The sequence below is a fragment of the Mycetomoellerius zeteki genome, unplaced genomic scaffold, assembly GCF_001594055.1.
Source record: "Mycetomoellerius zeteki isolate Tzet28-1 unplaced genomic scaffold, Tzet1.0 scaffold49, whole genome shotgun sequence".
Lineage (NCBI taxonomy): Eukaryota > Metazoa > Arthropoda > Insecta > Hymenoptera > Formicidae > Mycetomoellerius > Mycetomoellerius zeteki.
The window spans coordinates 1,046,733-1,071,205 of NW_017257489.1; the positions used below are offsets into that span (position 1 = coordinate 1,046,733).

At 30.6% G+C, this 24,473-nt stretch overlaps 5 protein-coding genes across 5 annotated transcripts; 1 reads left to right on the top strand and 4 right to left on the bottom strand.

Annotated features, from left to right (window-relative positions):
* Positions 1 to 1,912: 1,912 nt before the first annotated feature.
* Positions 1,913 to 3,470, bottom strand: LOC108727443 (uncharacterized). The gene is made up of 5 exons (XM_018455574.1): positions 3,157 to 3,470; positions 2,684 to 2,957; positions 2,442 to 2,564; positions 2,233 to 2,323; positions 1,913 to 2,056 (listed from the first exon to the last, which is right to left on the bottom strand). Exons 2-5 carry the CDS (start codon positions 2,950 to 2,952, stop codon positions 1,913 to 1,915), a joined length of 627 nt encoding a protein of 208 aa, XP_018311076.1. The 5' UTR covers positions 2,953 to 2,957; positions 3,157 to 3,470.
* A 1,554-nt stretch (positions 3,471 to 5,024) lies between these two features.
* LOC108727397 (odorant receptor 13a-like) lies at positions 5,025 to 6,695 on the bottom strand. Its single transcript, XM_018455513.1, has 6 exons — positions 6,436 to 6,695; positions 6,192 to 6,314; positions 6,001 to 6,091; positions 5,676 to 5,815; positions 5,174 to 5,306; positions 5,025 to 5,097 (listed from the first exon to the last, which is right to left on the bottom strand). The coding sequence occupies exons 1-6, from the start codon at positions 6,693 to 6,695 to the stop codon at positions 5,047 to 5,049; spliced, it is 798 nt and encodes a 265-aa protein (XP_018311015.1). The 3' UTR covers positions 5,025 to 5,046.
* Positions 6,696 to 10,281: 3,586 nt separating this feature from the next.
* LOC108727398 (odorant receptor 13a-like) lies at positions 10,282 to 11,990 on the bottom strand. Its single transcript, XM_018455515.1, has 7 exons — positions 11,894 to 11,990; positions 11,534 to 11,804; positions 11,207 to 11,329; positions 11,025 to 11,115; positions 10,744 to 10,880; positions 10,437 to 10,569; positions 10,282 to 10,332 (listed from the first exon to the last, which is right to left on the bottom strand). The coding sequence occupies exons 1-7, from the start codon at positions 11,988 to 11,990 to the stop codon at positions 10,282 to 10,284; spliced, it is 903 nt and encodes a 300-aa protein (XP_018311017.1).
* A 2,191-nt stretch (positions 11,991 to 14,181) lies between these two features.
* Positions 14,182 to 17,030, bottom strand: LOC108727440 (uncharacterized). Its single transcript, XM_018455572.1, has 5 exons — positions 16,954 to 17,030; positions 16,542 to 16,803; positions 14,728 to 14,860; positions 14,558 to 14,648; positions 14,182 to 14,374 (listed from the first exon to the last, which is right to left on the bottom strand). Exons 2-5 carry the CDS (start codon positions 16,567 to 16,569, stop codon positions 14,234 to 14,236), a joined length of 393 nt encoding a protein of 130 aa, XP_018311074.1. The 5' UTR covers positions 16,570 to 16,803; positions 16,954 to 17,030; the 3' UTR covers positions 14,182 to 14,233.
* A 2,738-nt stretch (positions 17,031 to 19,768) lies between these two features.
* On the top strand, positions 19,769 to 22,396 carry LOC108727399 (uncharacterized). The gene is made up of 7 exons (XM_018455516.1): positions 19,769 to 19,986; positions 20,716 to 20,997; positions 21,089 to 21,259; positions 21,429 to 21,519; positions 21,607 to 21,743; positions 22,174 to 22,240; positions 22,346 to 22,396. Exons 1-7 carry the CDS (start codon positions 19,769 to 19,771, stop codon positions 22,394 to 22,396), a joined length of 1,017 nt encoding a protein of 338 aa, XP_018311018.1.
* Positions 22,397 to 24,473: the final 2,077 nt, after the last annotated feature.

The window sequence follows — 24,473 nt, forward strand, 5'->3', positions numbered from 1 at the left end:
ATAATACCAATTCGCTCTACAGCTATTATTCGAAATAAGACAAATATAAATTAAAACGATTAATAATAAACTTATATTAATAATAAATCGAATATTTGTGTTAAATCTTTATCTTAATATTCAACACAGAAAGCATCTATCTCTAGATTCACCTTGTATATATTACATATGAAGGAATTATAATTATACCAGAATTAAAATAAGTGTACGATTATTTTTAGTTAGCAATAATATAAATAATAGGTACGCCAAAAATATAAAAAAATCATTCGTTTTGATATTTTCTCGATGGTTTAGAAAAAGGAAAAAATCTCAAACAAAAGAATAAAACATATTAATCGAAAGTATTCGATCTGTTCAAAGTAAAAAAGATGAACGTTCATTTCGAATAGTTAGGATTATGATTAGGGTTTAAGCAGTAATCGGTTAGAACTGTCAGTTTAGTTATGTCTGAAGTTCGGACAATTCAAAAAAATGTAGTACCTTGGGAAGAGTAGTTCTTTACGAAAAAATCTTTTCTTTTTGAGGTGATTGCTTAGTAAAATGCTGAAAATTTGGGATGCCTTACCAGGGCCTACCCAAAATCACAAATATCTGTACACTGAGAGAATTTTTTCTTAGAATTTAACCTGAAAATATGAGTTCGTGGGACAACATTGTATTTCGAAGAATTTTAATGTAAATCTTTCTCATTCATTAATCTAACTACAATAAGGTATAAAATAAGTTTGATCAATTTTACTGAAGTGCATGGTAAAAATCTTTAAAATATTGTATTGTATCACAACTCTACCATATTTTCAGGGTAAATTTAAAAAAAAAATTCTCTCCGTGTACAATTTAGATAAAATATTAAGAATGTTTTAGCTGTACAATATCAGCTAGAAATAACAGTCAATCAATCAAAATAAGCTGATATTAGCCAATATCATTTAAAAAATTTTGATGATATGAGCCCGTAAATATATTCTGAAATCAATTGCAAAAAATAAAATAACAAATAATTTGGCTTATAATGGTTGTATGCAACAAAATAATCATATTTTTCTGTTTTTTAGGTTAATCATTTTTAAACGAATGAGTGAATCCAAATAAACTTTTGCACGAATATTTGTTTGATGTGCAGAATTCGACCGAGCAACTTTCTCGTGGTACACATCGGATTACGCAAATGCCGGCGGTATCGTGCTGAAAATTTACTGAGGAAAAGTGATCTCCTAATTCTTTGAACAGTGTAAATTAAGAGCTGCATCTTTACCAAACGAAAACAAGGTGAGAATATGTTTACTTTCGAGATTACATTTGTATGCAAGTTTATGCATGTAAATGTAAATATCTTTCCAGACCGTTGACCTATTACTTTTTGTGACCATTACAAATGTTAAAATGTGATTCTTTGAACTATTATAATTTCATTTTTTAGAGAAATCTATGATAGTATTTATGTTCAGTTAGTCAAAGAATCGTTTCCAATCTTTTTACCAGTTATTAATTATAAGTTATACATTAAAAGTTACATTTGTAACATCTTTTTCTCTCTTATTTCATCGTTAACCTACCTTAGAATTTTGCACACGTCAAGTTCAGTATTTTAACTTCATTACATAAAAAAATTAGACATTTCTGTGATAACTCGGTTTAATAATAAGAATCGCACCTTAAAATTATATAAATCTTATAAACATGTTTTACTGTCCGAACTGTCCGAACTTCGGACATAATTAATTGACATTTTTTACCGATCACTACTTAAACACGAATTGATCGAATTGTTCGAACTATTTAACGTTTGATCTTGAGATTCTAACTGTCTGAATTATTCAGTCATCTGATGTTTCCAAAGCTCTAGAAAACAATATAAAAAATGATGTAATTAAATTATGAAAGAATCAACATGATTTAATTTGCACTCTTACATAGATTCATATGGAAGGACGCTGTAGTCAAGTAAAAATTGAGCTTGCCAGAAATGAAGAAACAAATGAAGGAATTGTGCAATATAGATAGTTGCCGGCCCAGCGACATCATTTACGCTCTTGTCTAAATTCATTAACACCTAAAATGCACATTTAACTTACTTTCATATTTATTTTGACGATCGCACTGGAAAAATTTGCCACTTATGAAAATGTGGTTACTAAAGATTATTTTTTCATAATGTTGTTAAAATGTAACAAATCCTTGTACGTTCTAAATTAATTCGTAATATAAAAAGGAAAAATTGATACGTACTTGTATACCGGTTAAACTTCCAGCGATCATATTTAAATTAAGATTAATTAAAAATATCTTCGTAAATAACGATTCGATATGTTCCGCAAATCTATGAAATAATGACAATATTACACGAATATATGTAAATTAATATGTATACATCAATATCAACGGTAGAAATGGATAGATGTTATACAATCTTTTTACAAATATCTTTTCAAACGTACTCTATCACAAGGAGATGTCTACGTAAACAGTATAAAGTTTTACTGTAATTACTGTCCTGTATCTTAGCTTGTTTTGTATCAAAAATGTTGCCGTTATTTTTGCCAATGTTCTCCAATGTGTTTCTGTAATACCAGAAATATCGACGCTTTTGGCAAATCGAGACTTCGAGATTATGAGTTATTGAAGAAATTAATTGCAATTCAAGAAAGGCATCCCTTTTCATGATCAAGGGAGATTTTACCCAATAATTGAGAACATTCCACAGGCATGCTGAATTAAACAATAGTACAAGCCATCAACCGCGATTGTGGCAAACGTGTGAGCGAACACGGCTGTATAACTATGTACTGTTATTGGATAAACATATTGATTGAATTTCTCTCCGTATTCAACACGAAATGGTAATCTCGATGCAATTGGTATAGAAGATTTTGTCACATTGAAGATATCATTCGCCATCAGAGTCAGCATGATTGGTTTAAATATAAAAAGACCCGACGTCACATGCATGAAAGCTAAAGAAAATAATAATTTCAGCAAGATCTTTTTCTTAAGTTATTTTTATGATGTGTACACATAAACCGCAAAGGTCAATTTTTTCGATTAGTACACTCTTAATAAGCAATTTTTTGAAGCAATAAAATAATGTTTCGTAAAATCGCGAAGGATGTAATCCAAAATAAATACACGCTATATTCCTATAATTGTACACACCTGCATAAAATGCCGCCAAATATTGCCCATACCTTGTATGTCGTTGCAGAATAATCCTTTCTACATCTGTATTTGCTGATAGCCAATCCTCTCGTATTATGTTAAGACATATTTTTACCTAAACACATGCCGCCGTATTTCTTGCTATTGTAACATTTTTTTGCATAAAAGTCAAGTGTTAATGCGGGTTTGAAGAGTCATCACTTACTTTCTTACTATTTAACATTATAATCATTAATTTAGAGCTGAATATTATACTGATAATTAGAGCTGGTAAACACTCGAACACGTCATCAAGAGTTATCGAGCCAATTAATAAGTAAAGCGCCTGTGTTGGAATTAATATAAAGTAAAACATATAATAACAAAATTGATCGTGTTGTGTTTATAGAATTTATAATAAAATTATATAATATAAATATAAATAGAGATATATAATGATTTTATGTGTTCAATCAATTATACGAGAAAAAAAAGAATTACATTATACAACATATTATTAATATTATTGTAACTTTATACATTCACTAATTTATAATTACATTTGATTACATCAAAATTTATCTTATGTGTCTGTTTTTTCTCTGTTCTCTTTCTACCGTCTTATTATAAAACGCTATGCGTTTTTCTTAGCACCGAGACATTACCGTGTCTGGATTAAAGTTATTTATATATATTTAAAAAATTTAATGAAATTTAACATGTACGTGCGCGTGCATAGTTGATTAATAGATTCATTGGATAATTGTATATCAATACATTTCTGATTGTTCAAAGAAAGAAAGTGTACAATCAATAACTTTGCAGTATAATAAACAAATTTTTTTTGCTAACTTTTGAATGTATATACCTGAGGTATTGCAATACTAGAGCAGAATGCAAATAATGGCACGAAGCAAATACATCTGTCGCGAAGATTATAATATGGCCATAATCCTGAGATGGTCAGGTATGTTCTAAGAACAGCGTAACGTCGGTTTTGCTCAACGTCTTTCTTGTCGAACATTTTTCAGAATAAGATGATTGCGGACTATATCAACTATTCTCTATATGAAAGTCAACATTCAGCGTTTAATTTTTCAACAAATTACGAAAGATTGCTTATCGATTTCTTTCATCTCCTATTCAGTAACAGTATCGTAATTGCGCTCAGAAATAAGCGGACGATTACCTACTGTGTTTCAATCATCTCTCTTTTACATTTTTAAAGCCATTGTATATCATTTCTCTTTGAAGGGACATTTTCTTTTAATTTTATATTCCATTACGATTTTATCTCGTCTTGGAAAAGGTAGAATCTTATACTGCTTTAGAGAAAACTGTATATACCTGTGTTAGAGAAAACTGTATATACCTGTGTTAGAGAAAGTAAATAGCAGAAGTGACAAACGCATGTGAAAATATGCCATATTATTAGTTTAATCACAAATAATTTTCGAATTGTCTCTTCGTTCTTCACCACTGTTAATTAGAAAGATAAGTTTTCAAATCTTGTTAATAATATATATATATATTTTATTTATATTATATATATATACTATATATGTGTAGCTTATGTCGATAAACAATTAACTTACATAATTATGTAATGTTACATATGATATATATATAATATGGAGCAAATTTTTTTTAAAAGAGCGGATGTTTATATATATATATATATATATATTTTAAGGCGGTTCGAAAAATCCAAAATTAAGTTAAAAAATGTATGCATACACTTATATTTATACATTTAATATTTATATTTTAGTTGTTATAAAATTGAAAAAAATATTAAGAATTATAAAAAAGAAAAGCAAAATCCTTTAATACATACAATTTTTATTGTATTAAAGAGATGTATTTTAACTTAGACAGTTTTGAATAAATTATTCATGCGCCAAATCATCACTGAAGAGAACGAAACATAGTGAGATAAGATAAAGATGTTTTTAGAACCTTTAAAAAATAAATTAAATACAACAAAATAATTGAAAATATGTATATATAAGAATACAATATACTTTATACTTACCGTAGCGAAGCTTTCAATAGATAGAATCACTATTTTGCCGGCTGTGATTTTGCATGGTGACGTCGTTCTGTTCATGATCAAGAGAAGGAGTTTTTGACATCTTTGCGAAGTATAATACCAATTCGCTCTGCAGCTATTATTGGAAATAAAATAAATATGAATTAAAGTAATAAATATAACAAACCTTTATATTAATATTAAACTAAGTGTTTGTGTTTCTGTTAAGTTTGTATTTTGACATCCAACATATATATTATAGAAAACTATAATTTATGTTTTCATTCTTCTTGTATATGTTATATATGAAGGAATTTCATCAGAATTCAAATAATTATAAGCGCAAAATTATTTGTGACAATTGTAAATATGCGCCAAAAGTATAAAAAACCATATATATATATTTTGATACAAGCCTTTTTAGATGGCTAAAGAAAGGAAAAAAAATCCGAAAAATGGTAAATAAATTATGAAGGAATAGACTTGAATTAACTTGCATTCTTACATAGACTTATATGGCAGAACGCTGTAGTCAAGTAAAAATTGTGCGTTCCAGAAATGAAGAAACAAATGGATGAATTGTGCAAGATAGATAATTATGGGCACGGAGATATCACTTGCGTTCTTCTCTAAATTTATTAACACCTGAAATGAACATTTAACTTATTTTCCTTTTTTTTTATTGTCGCACTGATCAAATTTACCCTGATTATGAAGATAGACATGGAAATTATTTTTCTTTCGTAATTTTTTGTTCGTTGTCATTAAAATATAATAAAAATCTCCGTCCAAAATTATTTGTAATATAAAAAAGAAAAGTTGATATGTACTTGTATACCAGAAAAACTGCCACAGATCATATTTAAGTTAAGATTCATCAGAAATATCTTTGTAAATAATGATTCGATATTTTCCGCAAATCTGTGAAATGAGAACACTAAACGATTACATGTAAATTAATATGTAAATATTACTTAACATCAGAAATGGTTATCGTCGTTTAATATTTCTTCATACATACTCTATCACATCGAGATGTCTACGCAAACAGTGTAAAGTTTTGCTATAATTGTTGTCTTTAATCTTATCCGATTTCGCATTGAAATCGTTCGCGTTATTTTTTCCAATGTTCTCAAGTACATTTCTATAATGTAAAAAATATCGATGCTTTTGATAAATTCAGATTTTTATATTATAAGTCATCGAAGAAATTAATAGCAACTTAAGAAGAGTATTGTTGTCTTTTCATGATTAAAAGAGCTTACCCGATAATCGAGAACATTCCACAAGCATGTTGAATTAAAACATAGTATAAGCTATCAACCGCTATTGTGGCGAACGAGCGAGTAAACACGGCCATATAATTATGCATTGCTATCGGATATATATATTGATTGAATTTTTCACCGTATTCAACGTTAAAGGGCAATCTCGATGCAATTGGTATAGAAGATTTTGTTGTATTGAAGATATCATCCGTAATCAGACTCACTATGATTGGTTTAAGCATAAAAAGGCTCGTCATCGTATGCACGAAAACTAGAGAGAACGATATTCGTAGAAAGATCTTTAAGGCATATATTTATAAATATGTTTAAAAATCGATTTTTTTCGCAGTATGTTCTTTAAGAAATATTTTTTTTAAGGTACAATAATATTTCAGAAGATCGTGGAGAACATGATCCAAAATGCACATTGCACTTATATAGGTATATGTGTGCATTCAAGAAGTTGACACAAGTTTCTACAATTATACACACCTGCATAAAATGTCGCCAGATACTGTCCATATCTTGTATGCCGTTGCAGAATAATTCTTTCTACATCTGTATTTATTGACTGCCAGTCCTTTCGTATTGTGTTAAGACAAATCTTTACCTAAACACATCCCATATTCTTGCCGTTGTAACATTTTTTCGTATAAAAGTGAAATGGTAATGCAAGTTTGAAAATTCATCACTTACTTTCTCATTATTTAACATTATAACCAATAATTTAAAGCTGAATAGTATACTGATAATTAGAGATGGCAGACTCTCGAACACGTCATCGAGAGTTACCGAGCCAATTAGTAAATAAAGTACCTATATTAAAATCAGTAAGTGAAACGTAATGACGAAATTAGTCAATTTTGTATAATTTGTCAATTTTGTATAATTTGTCAATTTTGTATAATTTTTATAACCGAAAAGATATATAATAGAAAATATTACATATATATACATATATTATTTTAATTTCATACATTTACGGATTTACAATTACTTTTGATTAATTACATGAAAATTTATGTTGTCTGTCCTCTTTCTTTCCTCTTTCAGCCTTCTGTATTAAAGTTATTCATGTATACTTCAAAAATTTATAATGTGTGCGCACGCGTGTAAATATTTAATTAATAAAATTAAAAGAATGACAATATATTATATAATGGACTCTCAATATTTTAAATAAACAATATTAATTGTGATAGGATTAATGAGAGTTTTAATGATGTGATAGGATTAATGAGAGTTTTCACCACAGTAATGAGACAAACAATGACCGAAACGTTCGTCCGTAATCATGTGAGTTTGGAGAAGAGGACAACGAATACGTATATTCACATAGGAAATACACTCATATTAAAAATAATATACGCAACTTTTGCTTTCTCTCTCTCTCTCTCTCTCTCTCTCTCTTTTCTCTTTTCTCTCTCTCTTGCTCTCTCTTTCTAATTACTATGATGAGAGTTCTCATTAACCCTATCACATCATTTTAATACTATTCAATGATTAGCAGGGTTCATTGGATAATTACATATAAATATATTTCTGATCGTTCAAAGAAAAATATATACAATCAATAACTTTGCAATAAATAAATGAATCCTTTCTTGCGAACTTTTCAATGTATATACCTGAGGTATCGCAATACTGAAGGAGAACACAAAGAACGGTACGAAGCGAATACATCTGTCGCGAAGATTATGATATGGCCATAATCCAGAGATGGTCAGGTATAATCTAAGAAGAGCGTAACGTCGGTTTTGTTCAACGTCTTTTGTGTCGAACATTTTTCAGAATAAGATGATTGCGGACTATATCAACTGTTCTGTGTGTGTTCGATAAACTACAGAAAATTACTTATCGATTGTTTTCATTCCCTATTCGGCGACAGTATCGTAATTGAGGTTCGTTGAAGTCGCTGAGGAATAAGCGAGCGATTATTTATCTATGTTTCAATCCTTTCCCTTTTACATTTTTAAACCCGTTGTTTAACATTTCTCTTTGACATTTTCTTTTACTTTCATATTCCATATTAATATGTGTCTTAAATAAACTGGTTTTGAATGCGATTTCTAGTGAACACTTTTATATTTATTTATCTTGTATTATAAAGAGGACTGAACTCTGAATCTTATTTCGAATGATTGAAAAAATAAATAGAAGGTAATGAATAGTGTAGAAAGGTGAAATGTTGTTATTTTAAGAGAGACATGAAACGTTGTAATAGTCTAATCTAACTTCTACAAACTCTGAAATTTCTGAAATGTTAGAAGTAAAATTGACAAAATACAGTAATGTTAATAAAATGTGGTTTCAAGAGTTCACACATATACGTGATTTTCGAATCATTTCATTGTCTCTCTATTTAAAATATATAATAAAGCCAAATATATTTATTATTAATATGTCATGTTCGTAAAAAATTCAAAAATAGTGAATTACATGTATCAGATGTCTAAAAAAAATTACAATAATTCCCTAAAACAAATTATATTCTTATATTGATTTGTAAGGATGCTGTCGAATAATTTCCTTATGGTAAAGAATTTTCCTTATGGTAAAGAAAATAACACATGGATTATATATAGATATTTCTATGATATCATTATTAGATGGAACGTAATATTATAAAGGAAGACATCATTTTTAGATTAAAAAAAAATCAATATTTGATATCTAAATAATTCTTTGTATACATATTCACACACAACTATTGAAGTTACATAAAATTATTGAAATAAAACAATACATAGTTTTAAATACTAAAGATTTGAAAATAATTAATAATACGTTCAATTTTAATAGCAATAATTCTTTCTCGTAATAAATTAATAGTGTGTGCCAAATTAAATTTCTAAACTGTAACTACAAAGATTTTCTTCTTAAATGATTATTACAAAAAGAATCGTATAATGATTTTCTTTTAATATAGAGCAGTCAAATGAAAGTACTGGACAAAAAACTCACGACAATGAAATCAACTAACATGTTAATAATCATCACCATGGTTGGCAAGGCACTTGTTTCATTGTGAAACTAGAGCGTAACGTCGGGTATCCTAGAACTAGACGACGGATATCTCTTATTCATTAAACTCTTTGAACTGGAATCGTATTCACTTTTAAATAGCTTCCTGCACTGTTCCAACGAAAATTCCTGTTTTTTCTTCAGGTCTTCAAAAACGTAGAAATCGCATGGAGACAAGTCTGGGCTGTAGGCCGGGCTCCAGTATTTCCCATTGGAATTGTCTGCAATTTCTACATTTTTGGAGATCTGTATCGCAAATCTGTAATTTTTAACAACAGTTCGATATTGTTATATTGTCATTGCGGACATATATACATGGTTATAAAGCTGCGCAATGACAATTTAATATTATTGAACTGTCGTTAAAAGTTAAAAATTACAAAATAGGGGGGGGGTGCTAAAGAAGGATCTGAAAAGCAGAAAATTTATATCAGATGCAGCAGTGCAGGAAGCTATTTACGAGTGGATGTAATCTCGGTTCGAGGAATTTTATGAACAGAGCATCCGTCGTTTAGTTTCACAATGGAAGAAGTGTCTTGCTAATCAAGATAATTATCTAATTATTAACATATTAGTTGAGTTCAATGTCTGAATTTTTCATTCGTTACGTTTCGGTTAACTGCCCTAATATATTAAAATTTTTGATTGTAATAAAAGATATAAGATTTGTTATCGTAAAAAATATTTTATCATATATTTCTGATACCTTTAAATTTACTCAAATCTATCGCTTGCTGAAACTGTCATGGCAAATTATATGTAAATACCTACATGAATTTTATAACTTTATAAAAACTGCAGAAAAATACGTTGAAGTCGTCATTTGAAGGAACGTAGCATCGTGAAATAAGACATCATTGTTTTTAGAACCTTTGAGAAAAATGAAATCAAAGTTTTTTACATAGAAATTAAGGCATAGAAATTAAAAAATTGCGGAAATAAGAATAGTGAATATACTAGTGCAATTGTCTTACCGCGCCAAAGTTTTCAATAGTCAAAGGCACGATCTTACCAGCAGTTATTTTGCATGGTAACAAACTCCTATTCATGATTAAAAAAAGAAGTTTTTGACATCTTCTTGAAGTGTAATACCAATTTGATCTGCAACTACAGTTCGGAACAAGATTACTTGAGTGTAATTTTAAGTGAAAAAAAAATTTATTGTTAATATATGTTTGTAAAACAAATTCAAAAAAATTATGGAAAGATTATGAATTACACATGTCTAGAAAAATTATTATATAATAAACGATAATTTATTAAAAAAAATTATGTTCTTACATTGATTCGTAAGGAAGGATACTGTAATCTAATAGAAATTGAGCTGGCCAGAATTGTAGGAAGAGATGAATGAGTTGCGCGATATAAATAGCAAAGGGTTCTACGATATCCTTTGCGTCGTTTAAGTTTAAGACCACCTGAAATATACGTGTCAATACAGTCCAGAAATTCTAAAAGTTTTCGTTAAGTATGAATTATTTTTGCCAAATGTCGATTTCTTTTCGCTTGCAAAATTCTCTTTGACGGAAAATTTTATTATGAAATAATAGAAATTTACATACCTGAATGCCAATCATACTACCGCCAATCATATTCAGGCAAACGCTGACTAGGAATATATTTGTGAACGTAGACTCAATCAATTCCGCGAATCTATGAAATCGCGAAAAATTAAACGCGATTAAAGGCAATATAGAGATTAAAGATGTACAATACAATTAATTATGAAACCATTAACACGCACTGTATCACATGCAGATGCTTGCGCAGACAGCCGAAAGTTCTGTTGTAATTATCGTCGTTTACCTTGTCGGGTTTCAGATCAAAATTGTCGTTGCTGTCTTTACCAATATTTTCCAGCGTGTGTCTGGAAAGCCGCTCAAAAGATAATACTCCTGGCGAGATCGAAACCAGCCACTTTTTTATCCGGACTGGGTTCGAAGCGGGTTCAAAGATGCATGACGAAGTATTAGATTGTACTTACAGGTCGAATGGACGCGGTATCGCTTATGTTCACCTTTCTTATCATATTTCAATTTGTAATTATCAATTACGAGTATGATACTCTTACCCAACAATCGCGAACATTCCGCACGCGTGCCGAATCAGAGCGATGTAGCAAGAATCAACTGCGATCGTGATGCTGATGTGGGAGAATACGGCTAGATAACAATGTACCGCCATCGGATACAAATATTGGTTTAACGTTTCTCCATATTCCACGCGAAGAGGTAGTTTCGCTTCCGCCACTAGAGAAGATATCGTCGCATCCGAAGTATCCTCCAGCAGCATCACCACGACTGACTTCGAGATGAGAAGGATTCCCAGGAACTGCATGAAGACTGAATATCGATATACGCATTAAAGCGTTAGATCGCTTGGTTTTCAAAAAAAGAGTGTGATATCTTCTAAAGCAGTTTCCACGACATACTTCCATATGTTAGCGTGATGTATCGTCCATATGCGGTGTGACGTTGTAGAATGATTCTTTCTACATCCGTATTCAATGATAACCAATCGTCCTCCATTATTTTTAGACAGGTCTTCAACTATAAATATAAGGCGCGCCCGTATGTTTTGCGATATTGATAATATTGTAATACCGGAATTAAAAATTTAATTGCAGCTAATAAAAAAAAGAAGAAAACTACACATATTACACACGGAATATCCACAGACTTTTATAACTAGACTGCTGATTCAATATGATAAAAAGAGATGAACCTGATTCCGAGCTGTACTTGTTTCAGTTCACATATGCGTTCTGTCTGTGAGTATCGCGTGAATTTATATGAAAACACTAACGTTATTATCCGTGTGATTTATACATGTGAGAGTGAATGAACATACACTTATGTTAGTATTAACATAAATATGACGCTGCCCAGCGCTGTCTTCAAATATGAAGTCGGCAGTCTATCTATAGAAGTCTGTAGGAATATCGCTAAAAGATTCAACCCTTAAATTTTCCATCAAGAATTTTCGATCAAAATTTCTATCTTGTTAATCACATCATTGAATTCATGTGCAATAATCACATACTTTCTTATTGTTCATCATCAACCACCCTAATTTAAAACTGAATATTATGGTGATCCACATCGATGGTGTGCAAGAGAATACATCGTCGAGATCCGTCGCAGCGATTAGAAGATACAATAACTATACATCAATATTATACAATGCATTATATTTTAATACATATTAATATATAACACAATATGAAACATATATTATATTATATCTAATTAATATACTAATATAATATAAATATATACATTGATATATTTGGATGATGTTGTTGCAGGATAAAAAGAAAAGACAAGTGATACAATTAGTGGCTACATACTTGGGGTATAAGAATGGTGATGGAAAATATAAACATCGGCACAAAGAGAAAACACCTGTCGCGAAACTTATGATAAGGCCATATTCCTACTAAGCTCATGTACGCTTTAGGAATTGTATAAAAGCGACTTTGCCAAACGTTCTTTCGCTCATCCATTTTCAGGAACACTAAGCTACGAATTATAGACGATTTCTTGTGAACTCGTCACTCGGCAAGCTGCGAAAATAGCTATTATCAATTCCTTATGTCGCAGCATTGCATGATCGTAATTATGACATTATGCGATTATTTCCCGCGACATATAATTATGTCACCCTTCAATGCAAGTTCCTACTACACAACTTTCGATCGCAGTTTTGCGAAGAGTGACAACTCGGTACGATAGAATCAATAGAGTTCTCGCCGTGCATCGAATAAAGCTAATAATAAATTGAGTTATTAATCCATAAGTATATATATATATATATATACCTACTTGTATATGTAAATGTTCGCGTGAGGATTAATTTAACCCATACTTAAATTTAATAAAAATTTATAGATCTAAAAAAATTTTATTTATAAATAATTACACACTGAGGCATATATTAAGCATAAAATAATAATTTTCAAACATTAGAAATTATATAAAAGAAAAATCTATATTTTTAAGATATTTCTTTAGCAATATTTTCATTCGTTCATGTCTGAATCACTCTGATCCCCACAAAAGTATAACTTACGGATTGGGTTACGTCTAAAAGAATTTTATTCTTAGACAATTGTATTAATTATTGCGAAAGCAATCATATGGCGTTTCTCTTTATGGTGTTCACAGTTCTTGAGTATAATAAGAAAAAAGATTTTTGAGATTTGTTAGCATAAAATTTTATATTTTCGATATCTTTAACAATTAAATAATAACTCAGGTTAATTGTTACGTAAATGTATCACGATGATCCACGTGCAAATATGGCTTGTATAGTTTTCTCAACAAGCTGGTCTGCATACGCACGTTGAAACTGTTAATGGAAAGAGCGCAGCATCGTAAAATAGGACATTGACGTTTTCAAAACCTTTAAAGAGAAACATCACTATTTATATCTTAAGATTAAAAATGTAAGAAAATTTAAAAAACTAACAAACAATAAAGTTATATTTACCACGCCGAAACTTTCAATGGATAGAGTCGCCACTTTGCCAGCAGTTATTCTGCATGGTAATATGGTTCTACTCATGATTAGCAGCAAAAGTTTTCTACATCTTTCCGAGGTGTAATACCAATTTGCTCTGCAACTACGATTCAAATCATGATTAATGAATAGCAGTAAAACTGAAAAGTTTATTTATGTTTGCAGTTCATGCATCTTTTCGATCTTTGGAATGTTGATGTTCCAAAAGGATAACGAGAGCTCTTGAATGAGCCCAAAAGGATTTGATTTCTTACATCGACTCGTACGGAACGACGCTGTAATCCAATAAAAATTGAGCCTGCCAAAATTGAAAGAAAAGATGGGTGAGTTGAGCAATGTAGATAGCGAGGGGTGCTACTATGTCTTTCGCGTCATTTAGATTCATCAGCACCTGAAACATACATTCCCTTTCGTATTCTCTATTTCCGTATTATTATATTAAGAGTTTTCAATGATTCGAGAGAAAAACATCCAGACCCCCCAGAAGATATTAATACTATTAGATAAAAAAATTCTTCTCTTTCGCTGCAATAATTCTCATTGTGGAATATAACATAAAGAAATCGGAGCATACCTGAATACCGCATATACTGCCACCGATCATATTTAAACTAACGCTGACCAAGAATATATTGGCAAACGTGGAATCAATCAATTCCGCGAATCTGCAGCGAAATTTGAGCGCAGTTACAAACAATAGAACGTAGAGTACACATTATTAGAATTAATAAAAATAACACGTACTTTATTACATGCAGATGCTTGCGTAAGCAACTAAGAGCTTTGTTGTAATCATTGTCATTTATCTTGTGGGGCTTCAGATTAAAATTTTCATTAATATCCTCGCCAATATGTTCCAGCATGTGTCTGGAAGCCACTAAAATAATAATGTTCTTGGCAAATTATATTTTCAGATCATCATCAACTTTATTTAAATTGGAATCAAGAAGGACCGAAACAAGCAATGTAGGAGAGACCGAGGCCGATTGTCATAAAGATTGATTGTTAAAAAGTTTAAACTCAATTAGTACATGACAAGATATTCTCTTATTTTTACTGTAGATTGCTGTGCCCTTAAAGCATCGTGTTTATTACAACGCTTTTTAAGAAAATAAAGTTGGTGAGTAAATTTTTGTTATTTTATTTCATGAAGGAATAGACAAGGTGTTGTATTTTCAAAGATGCGCAACAGCAAAATAGCGTGCATACATTTTCCACCTAAATGCAATTGATATATATATATAAATAGAAAAATTTTAGAAAAATGAAAGTCGTGCTAGCATTTAAAGGCGATTTTTGATTGATCGTACCGCCGTATCATGCGTCATACAACATCTTATTTAATTCTGCCATGATCTGCTTTGTTTTTTATTAGTTCTTGGCATTACAAATCGCAATTTCTTTGTAATCATAAAAATGACATGTTCTATAATTTTTTATGTTAATTAATCATTATTGTAATAAAGAATTTTGAATACAATCTCTCTTAGAAAAATTGTGAGTACAAACTGTCTTACTAAAAATGGTAAAAAAACGCCGTTTTTGGCTTATATTACTCGATTTATTTAAAAAATTTGACGTAGTGGACATCTTTCGCTGGCGGATTTGAATTCAGTGACTTTTTTTACTAAAAAATACTTGTTGTGATCGCCGCAGGAAATACAGATCAAATTTTGTTGGACAGTGTTATTATTTTACTTTTGCATTAATACTATAATTACTATTATTTTTTACACATGAACTGACATTAAAATAAATCTGCGTTTTTGGTATGTTTTACCCATGTATGTAAAATATGTCACTACAAACCCTATATTACTAACAACATATGGTAATTAACTCTAACAAGGGAACCGTCGGAACTGTCCCTCACCGATTTTGATGGGTTTTGAATATGTTGTAGAATATAAAAAAATATTAGACTCATATTTTTTTTATCAGGTATTAAAAGGTATCTCAAGGTTTAGGGGGTGAAACACCTCCTCGGAAAAAATAGATTTTATCATTTTTAGCAAACATCTTCGAAACTATACGATATATTAAAAAATGTTTAATACAAAAGTTTTATGGTATTTTGTGCTCTATATAATGGTGTATTCAATTTTTTTAATAACAAATTTTTTAACTTTCCCCTACCCTCATTCATTAATTTTCACCCCCTAACCTTGAGATACGCTGATAAAAAAATATGGGTCTAATATTTTTTTATACTCTACAACATCCAAAGCCCTTCAAAATCGGTGAGGGACGGTTCCGAAGGTTCCTTTGTAAGTAAGAGACTAATTGTCAGATTTATGCAGCTTTATTTAAAATTAAATAACTTATTTATATGATGATATATTCAAAAGTAATCTTTTTTAAAAATAGCCAAGAGATGTAAATATATATTATAACGTATATAATGTTTAAAAATCTTACATTCATTTTTTTAAAATAATTATTAAAAAATTGTGATAACCGGTCCTGATCTTTCCTACATCGAAGTATTTTTTGTAATGTTGGTCATAACATTTGTTTCCTATTATCAGTTTTTAAAATATTGTTTCTGATACTCTTACCCGACAACCGAGAACATCCCACAGGCATGTTGAATCAAAGTGAAGTAGAAGGTATCAGCAGCAATCGTGGCGGTCACGTGAGAGTATACGGTTAGATAACAATGAATCACTATTGGATAGAAGTACTGATCTATTGTGTAGCCATATTCCACGCGAAAAGGTAGTTCCGTTACAGCCAGTCTAGTTGAGTTTGACGTATCCTCTATCATTATTAATACAATTGACTTGAACATGTAGAGCAAACCTGTCGTCATCATAAAGACTGGAAACACGCGAGTAATACAAAGAGCGTGAAAGATTCGATCAAGTTACTGGAAAAGAGTTTTCTAGCAAATTTTCAATTCTTCTATATACTCTTCTTCCAAAAATATTTTACCAAAACAAAATTTAGCTTATCTTCTTTTTAACGCACCTGCATAAAATATCGTCAGATATTGACCATGTATAACATGTCGTTGCAAAGTAGCCTTTTCACTATCCGTATTTAATGACAACCAATCGTCCTCTATCGTCTTAAGACAGGCCTCTATCTACAAACACACTTGTCTTTTTTACGAATGATATTTATTATTGGCCGTTGGGAATTAGATTACGTGACGTTAATCGCATTAATAAAATCTGCATATATAGTATGTATAATCACATTATTTACTTTCTTACTGTTTGCCATTAAGCTCGCTAATTTAAAGCTGAATATTATTGTGATTAGTATCGTTGGCATACACTCGAATAGATCATTGAGATCCGTCATGGCAATGTGGACATACAATAACTATAAAATGTTGATATAGATGTTACAAAACATTGATAATGATTAATATATTCTTTTTTAAAGGAAAACCTAATCTTCAAGATGTTTTTGTTTAGGAAGAAAGACAATATATTTTTGTGTGAAACAAGCTGGTTAATAATTGATTGAGCACTATCAAACGCTATAAAGAGCGTTGCTTTATATAAATTTTATATAAAAAACATATATCGATAGATTTTATATAAAAAATTTGGCACGAAGAAAATAAAAAGTTTCTTAAGATTTATCTCATTACTCTTCTCTTAATTAAAATCAATTATGTACCATGGGTAAAAGAATGATCGAACAGATCGTAAATGTTGGTACAAAATGCAGATATCTATTGCGAATTGGATGATACGGCCATAATCCTGCTAACGTCATATATAATCTAGGAATTGCATAATACCGACTTTGCAAAATGTCCTTTCGCTCGATCATTCTTAGAAATACTAGGAATACGAACTATATCAATGATACTTACTTTACTTTGCGTACGGTCGCCTGCACCAAGCAAAGCGCTAGAACATTAACAATTCCTTGTGTTTCAGGATAAATGTCCGTCATTATGCCATCAATTATTTGCACGCAATGAAACCCTTTTCATTGTAGCTTTTCGTTACAATTGTCGATCGACTCATTTACGCGGAAATAACATAAATGAGTCGTAATTTTATCGCCTGAGCAATTTGCGAGTTCAATGTGTTCGATGTGAGCATACGTCAGTGATAGCTACGTGTTCACGAAATGAAGCTATTATCCTAAACAATAAATGAATACCAAATAAAAAATTGCAAGTATGTGCGAAAATGTAAAGTGCTATTAACTCTCTGCGGACCAGGTGGAAAATCAACATGAATCATATGTGAGTATATTTCATACTCCATGCTATACTTCATCATAAATGTATTATAATTTAGTATGATTGGTATAAATAACGCACTCTGCAGTTGTACGAAACCGGCAATATGCGCGCGGTACTTTTTAAGAAGTCATAGAAATTCATCTTGTTAGGGTATATCACACTTCATCTGGTTCACGGAGGGTTAAATGTGACATAATTTAATTGGATTAAAAAAAATATATTTTTTTAGTGAAGTTACAGTGCTCAAAAGTGTAGTTTACTCAGATAGAAAAACATACTTACATTTTTTTCTGTACAGTCTAAAATTCTCGCGATCTATAATAAAACTTGAAGGCACGAATTGACGTGTCGACAAATTTGATCGACAGAATGCCAGTGGAAATAGAACAGAATCTGCTAACACAAAATATGATGGCAGAGGGACTGCAGAAACTGCGAGCAAAATCTGCCATTTCATAACTAGTTAAATATGTTCCATTTCAATGATTACGAAATGACAAATTTTGTTTGGTCTCTGCTACAATCTCTTATCAGATTATATCAACAGGATCTGCTGGCAGATCATGAGCTTAATGGAAATATAATTTCAATCTGCTGCAATAAGTATTATGCTCTAACTTGCTGGAAATGTTAGTACATTCCTAAGATATTATTTACAGGAATAATGCAAAATTCAAAATCAAGATTCAGAAGGATACATTATACTTATCTTAATGAGAAGTCATATATTGAACACAAGATGATGGCACGATGATGAAAACTTATAGTGTCACTGAAGAGCTCTTGTACAATACGAATATTCACAATATACATTTGTAATTTAATATTACATTCAAATATTATATTTTAACTTCAATGTCTCTTTTTTTCAGATTGTGTAGACGGAACTTTCAATGAATTTTATTTTGGCTTTGGCGTTTCTCTGATAAGTATTCCTTTGCATTAAAATAATGTTCTTTTGCATCTTTGTAGTACAAATAAAAATATTAATTATTTAAACAAATTTCATTATTTAATGCTAGTGTATTTATACAAATGTATTGATATTTAATACATTTATCGAGTATATTTATTATCATAATTTCCTCCATAATTCTTATGTAAATGTTAATGAAAAAAAGAATAATTAAGACACTTAAGATTAAAAAAATTAATTAAATAACGGACAAGAGAAGATAATTAAAAATTCCAACCAATTAATATAAAAGCATAAATACGAAGTAATTGGATTATCGCAATTGTCACAAATTATTCCACGAATAAATTATATAAGCAGTACATTTTTTAAATTCTCATAATTCTTCAAATCCCGTTAAAAAAAAGACATGATAAAAGGTATAGTTTGATTGGGTAAGACACGGTTAATTTGAGAAAAAATAACTTGGTTTTCTTGTCAAAATCTTGAATTGAACTATCGCAAAGAAAAGCGCTAATCGTACGTTTGCTGAAATCGATAACGCCTCGAACTTCCGCTGCTCGAACGACTATTCTAAATGAACGACTACCTGAACGAATACTGACAGTGTATCATTACAAACATTGAACGTGTCAAACTTGATTATTATATCCAGTATGCGGAACGTACATATCTCTTCATCGGTTTATTCACCGATCTCTTACTACGGTGACAAGTTCACCATGCAGTCGGTCGTACTGCATTACTACCACATTAACAAGACTTTCATGTCGCAGATCGGCACCTGGCCTTATCAGAGTAAGACAAAGAGGATATTGATACTCAGCACGATAGTGTTAGTCGATGTCAGCATTCTTATAGCAGAGGTAACTATGTAATTATTTGATCTTGCGCTATTTACGAAGTTAGAGCGCGTACATTTTCGGATTCGATCCGTATTTATTTTTGAAAAATATATAGAGCGCTTCAGAATCAATTGCGCCAATTTGGATCTCCGATTTGCTTATTTCTTGGCTAATATCTGACTTTTAAATAATGATAGCTTTCATCGTCACTGGAATATATTACAACGTCACAATTATCTCAATATCACTCTTTAACACCTCTTACAGTGATACTTCATTCTCTCAGATGATACGCATGTTCGATACTTGGGGTAACGTTGATATCACAATCGAGTGCATGATTTCGACGATAATTGGAATCACCTGTTTGGCGAAATTGTTCAACCTTATCCTTAATATTAAGGAGGTATAAACAAATTCCTTACAGAACGTGTTCACGCGTGTCATTGCACTTCATATTGTGTGACTTAATCTTTCTATCATAAAAACTTTAGACGCGGTACTTGTTTTCTTTAATCGAATACCACTGGCAGGTGTTTACCAATTCTATGGACTTCAAGATCATGCAGGATTACGTTACGTTCGGTAGAAAAGTGGTAATATTTTATTCAAGTAAGAAACCGGTAATTTTCTGGATATTACTTCCGCTTGATCATGATTAAAAATAATGAATCGTAGATTTAATCATTTCGCAAACAGCATGTACGCTACCATTGTTATACCAGCTATATCAATTGAAAAGTAATTAAGCAGTAAAGGTGTCGATCGTTGTTCGCAGTTTATATTTACACGTCGATGGCACTGTTCATGATGATTCCGATGTCGCCGCAGATTATGGACATTGTAATGCCTCTCAACGATAGTCGCCCGCGAAAGTTGCTGATCGAGGTCGAGTACCGTGTAGATCGGGAGAAATACTACTATCCCATTTTATTCCATTCTTATGTGGCGATTATATTGTGCATATCGATTGTAGTATGCGTCGACACTACATATATATCATACGTGGAGCATGGCTGCGGTTTATTCGCAGCCATTGGGTAAAACATAACTTTTTAATATTTTATGATAATATAGTGTAGATTCTCGAATAAAATTTCAGATATTTGTTGGACATTAACATTTGTCCAGGTATCGATTAGAGCATATTATTTCAAAAGGACACATTGATAAAACAAGCTACTTCGCGAAAAGCAAAGAAAGAACGTATCAAGATGTAGAAGTCGAAGATACTTGCTTCAAAGAGAAGGCGATTTTTTATGAATTTGTCACGTGCTTGCAAAAACATCAGCTTGCAATTCAGTTTGTACTCCCTGAATATTAGCGCGTTATACTGATTTTATTGTACTGATTAAAAATTGAGATATTAAATTATTCGGAAATTACTTTAGCTATAACAGTGATTCATCGTTTATCTATTATCATATTATATCAACTTATAACTAGACTTACGGATTATTTTCATCGCCAGATATGTTCGCGTATTAGAATCTTCCTTCACGTTATCGACAGGTATCCAATTGTTGTGTAATGTAGTTGGCATAAGCCTTATAGGGATTCAAGTAAGTACATAACAGAATAAATAATTATATATGTAAGATAAAATTTGTAAATTTATAGCATTTATTTAGATAATTCTATTTATCTAGGTAATCAATAACCTCGATAATACCGAGAATATTATTAGATACACTGCCTTGTGGTTAGCATCGTTTTTCCATCTTTTGTGCATGACCCTGCCAGGGCAGAGACTGATGGATCACAGCTTAAACGTCTTCAATAGCGTGTAAAAATATTATATAATATTTGATAGAGAATAGAGAGAAAATATCGTCAGGAAAATGTGCTGAATATTCTGATGTAATCATTACTGCATTATTTAATGGATAATGTATTACATATTAAATACCATAATATCATTAACGCATAATTTCCTGCGATATATAGTATAGTAACTCTCACTCTTGAATTTGATCTTGTCAATTTTTGAATTCTAAAATATTGTGTATTATACAATATAGTTACAAAGGACATAATTTCATTGTTGAAAAATATATATTTTAATAATTAATTAATTCAATTATTAGTAACCGATTTTATTAATATATTAGTAATTAATTAAATTCTCAATTCAAAAGAAGATGTCTTAGTTGTAGGTCGCGTTGGTACGCATTTTCGTTACAAACCAAGAAAGTGCTGCGGATTTTGCTTTACAGAAGTATCGTGCCGTGCACATTGACTGCCGGTAAACTGTACGTAATGTCAATGGTCAATTACAGTTCGGTAAGTATCATTGTGTGTTACAAACTATATGATTTGTCTTTATAGATGATGTGTATAAAATATGTGTCAAGCTACATTGTACTGAAAGAATGTTCTTATTTTAAGGTAATACAGACTGCTATGTCTTACTTTACAACATTCTCTTCTCTGAAATAGCGAGTTTTCTGTAATTAAACATTTTTTGTAGTTCCATCCTGAAAATGAATAAATTCTTAAGTATTTAAAGTTATATGTACGCAATGCGTTTTGAAAAATATATTTTATAATACTCGTAATTGAGGCATTGATCACTAAAGAGTCAGTCGACACATTTCTGTATGAATTCATTGAAAGTAATGTAAAAAATTTTTATGTGCGCAACATTTAGATTTAAAATTCGAAAAAAACTGACATAAATAGTACGAGAAACGACTAATAGATTTTTTACTTTATCTGCAGTATTGCTACTGAAATTTATTCTTTAAAGTAAAAAACTGAATTGCGCACGATCTCTCAGAGATTCTCATTTCTTCCTTGAATTCTTCAAAAGTAACTATTCTTCTAGTCTATAGTATATGATATATGTTCTTGTTATCTATACACGGAAAGAATGTTTTTGCAGAAATATCTAAAAATTTAGATACATATCTGCAAATAACTTTATTCAGCTATCAAAATAATTATGTGAGAAACTCAAGTATGAGCTCTCAATGCTCTACAAAAAGTTTTGACATTCTAGCAATCAGCTTGAGTGTCCTACGTAATTATTTTAATACCAAAACAAAATTATTTTCAGATTTATATCTATAGCTAAATTTTTAGGGTGCGTCCAGACTATCGAGCTGAACATCGAGTTGCGAACCGATGCGTCCACATTCAAAGATCCTACATCCACATTATCGAAATGAATATAGATTTACATCAAATCTTTGAATGTGGACGCAGGCTCGGTTCGCGGCTCGATAATTTTGACGCACCCTTAGATACATCAGTAAAATCGTTCTTTCCGCGTATTTTTTATTTGGTTCTCCTGCTACCTCACTTTCTTATTTTATTACAGTAGGAGAAATTTATATTTCTAATCATGCAATTTCATTAAGTACAACTTGCCAAGACACGACAGGGACACGTGTATATTGTCTGATTCCTACAAATACAACTTTAAAAGACACACGATCAAATGTCTTCTTCTGATTTTAATAAGTTTCACATATGTTAAAATATAGACAAAAATAAGAAATACGTTTTTTTTTTAATAAATACTTTTTGAGGGTAGAACTCTATCTTGAAAAAAATAGGTTTTTTCTTCCTGAGTCAATGTCGTTTAAATTATTTAAAAAAAATTTTTTTAAATAAAAGTTGAATGTTGAGGGTTTGAAGAGTACTTTAGAATAGTAATAAACAAATTTTTCTAACAAATATTTTTTATTTAGAAAAAATTAAAAAAAATTTGTTAGTATTATAAAGTAGTAGGTATAAACATAAAGTAGGTATAAGTATAAACAATATTCTTGAAATCATTCAACTTTTATTTAAAACATTTTTTCATATCTTTGAGAGTTCAGATAATATTCATTCAGGAAGAAAAAAATCAATTTTTTGAAAGAGTTTCATGCTCTCTACATATAAGAAAACACTTGAAAAAAGACGTGTCTCTTATTTTTGTCTATATTACATATTCTCGTTAAAAACAGAAATCCGATAAAATATGCATCAATAGTAAATTGCAATTTATATTTCGATAGATTTAGCTCAAATTGCTTAGAGCTTATTTGACAATGAGACTACTTTTCTCTTTATAAGAAAATGATATTTTCATCTCATAACTTACCTCGCAAACAATTTGTTATTTCTACGTACGAGGTGACTAATCCTGCTACAAATTATAATGTGGTACGCAACATTCGCAACATCGATGACGCTGAAGCTAGCGGCCACTTCTAGCGGCCACATGCGAGACGCCAGGAACGAATAGCAGTGCGGGGCCCCCGATTATAAAAAAACAGAATTTAGGACTTATTCCATAAAAAAATTCATTGAAAATAATAACTCATACTACACGGCGATAAACGAGAAAAGATTATGTCAAAAATATTGAAAATAGCAATAAAAATACATTATAAAATATATGTATAAATAATATAAAAAAATATTATTGCTACACGCATGATGGTAGAGGTTCGGAAAAAATTCTGAAATGTAGTCTGAGAAACGAGGAAACCGAAAAGCTATACTATTTTCAACATCACGCCCC

Excerpts from the sequence above, each read along its gene's own strand:
- LOC108727443 (XM_018455574.1), bottom strand. The coding sequence starts at position 2,952 with ATGCATGTGACGTCGGGTCTTTTTATATTTAAACCAATCATGCTGACT. Across the intron at positions 2,565-2,683 it reads GGAATGTTCTCAATTATTGG|AAACACATTGGAGAACATTG; the intron begins GTAAAATCTCCC and ends CTGGTATTACAG. Across the intron at positions 2,057-2,232 it reads GAAGTTTAACCGGTATACAA|GTGTTAATGAATTTAGACAA; the intron begins GTACGTATCAAT and ends TGTGCATTTTAG.
- LOC108727397 (XM_018455513.1), bottom strand. The coding sequence starts at position 6,695 with ATGACGAGCCTTTTTATGCTTAAACCAATCATAGTGAGTCTGATTACG. Across the intron at positions 6,092-6,191 it reads AGACATCTCGATGTGATAGA|ATTTGCGGAAAATATCGAAT; the intron begins GTATGTATGAAG and ends CTCATTTCACAG. Across the intron at positions 5,816-6,000 it reads GCAGTTTTTCTGGTATACAA|GTGTTAATAAATTTAGAGAA; the intron begins GTACATATCAAC and ends TGTTCATTTCAG.
- LOC108727398 (XM_018455515.1), bottom strand. The coding sequence starts at position 11,990 with ATGGAGGACGATTGGTTATCATTGAATACGGATGTAGAAAGAATCATT. Across the intron at positions 11,805-11,893 it reads CATCACGCTAACATATGGAA|TCTTCATGCAGTTCCTGGGA; the intron begins GTATGTCGTGGA and ends ATCGATATTCAG. Across the intron at positions 10,333-10,436 it reads CTATTGAAAACTTTGGCGCG|GTTCTAAAAACAATGATGTC; the intron begins GTAAGACAATTG and ends TTTTTCTCAAAG.
- LOC108727440 (XM_018455572.1), bottom strand. The coding sequence starts at position 16,569 with ATGCCTGTGGGATGTTCTCGGTTGTCGG. Across the intron at positions 14,649-14,727 it reads AAGCATCTGCATGTAATAAA|ATTCGCGGAATTGATTGATT; the intron begins GTACGTGTTATT and ends ATTTCGCTGCAG. Across the intron at positions 14,375-14,557 it reads GCAGTATATGCGGTATTCAG|GTGCTGATGAATCTAAATGA; the intron begins GTATGCTCCGAT and ends TGTATGTTTCAG.
- LOC108727399 (XM_018455516.1), top strand. The coding sequence starts at position 19,769 with ATGCGGAACGTACATATCTCTTCATCGGTTTATTCACCGATCTCTTAC. Across the intron at positions 21,520-21,606 it reads TAAGCCTTATAGGGATTCAA|GTAATCAATAACCTCGATAA; the intron begins GTAAGTACATAA and ends CTATTTATCTAG. Across the intron at positions 22,241-22,345 it reads CAATGGTCAATTACAGTTCG|GTAATACAGACTGCTATGTC; the intron begins GTAAGTATCATT and ends TCTTATTTTAAG.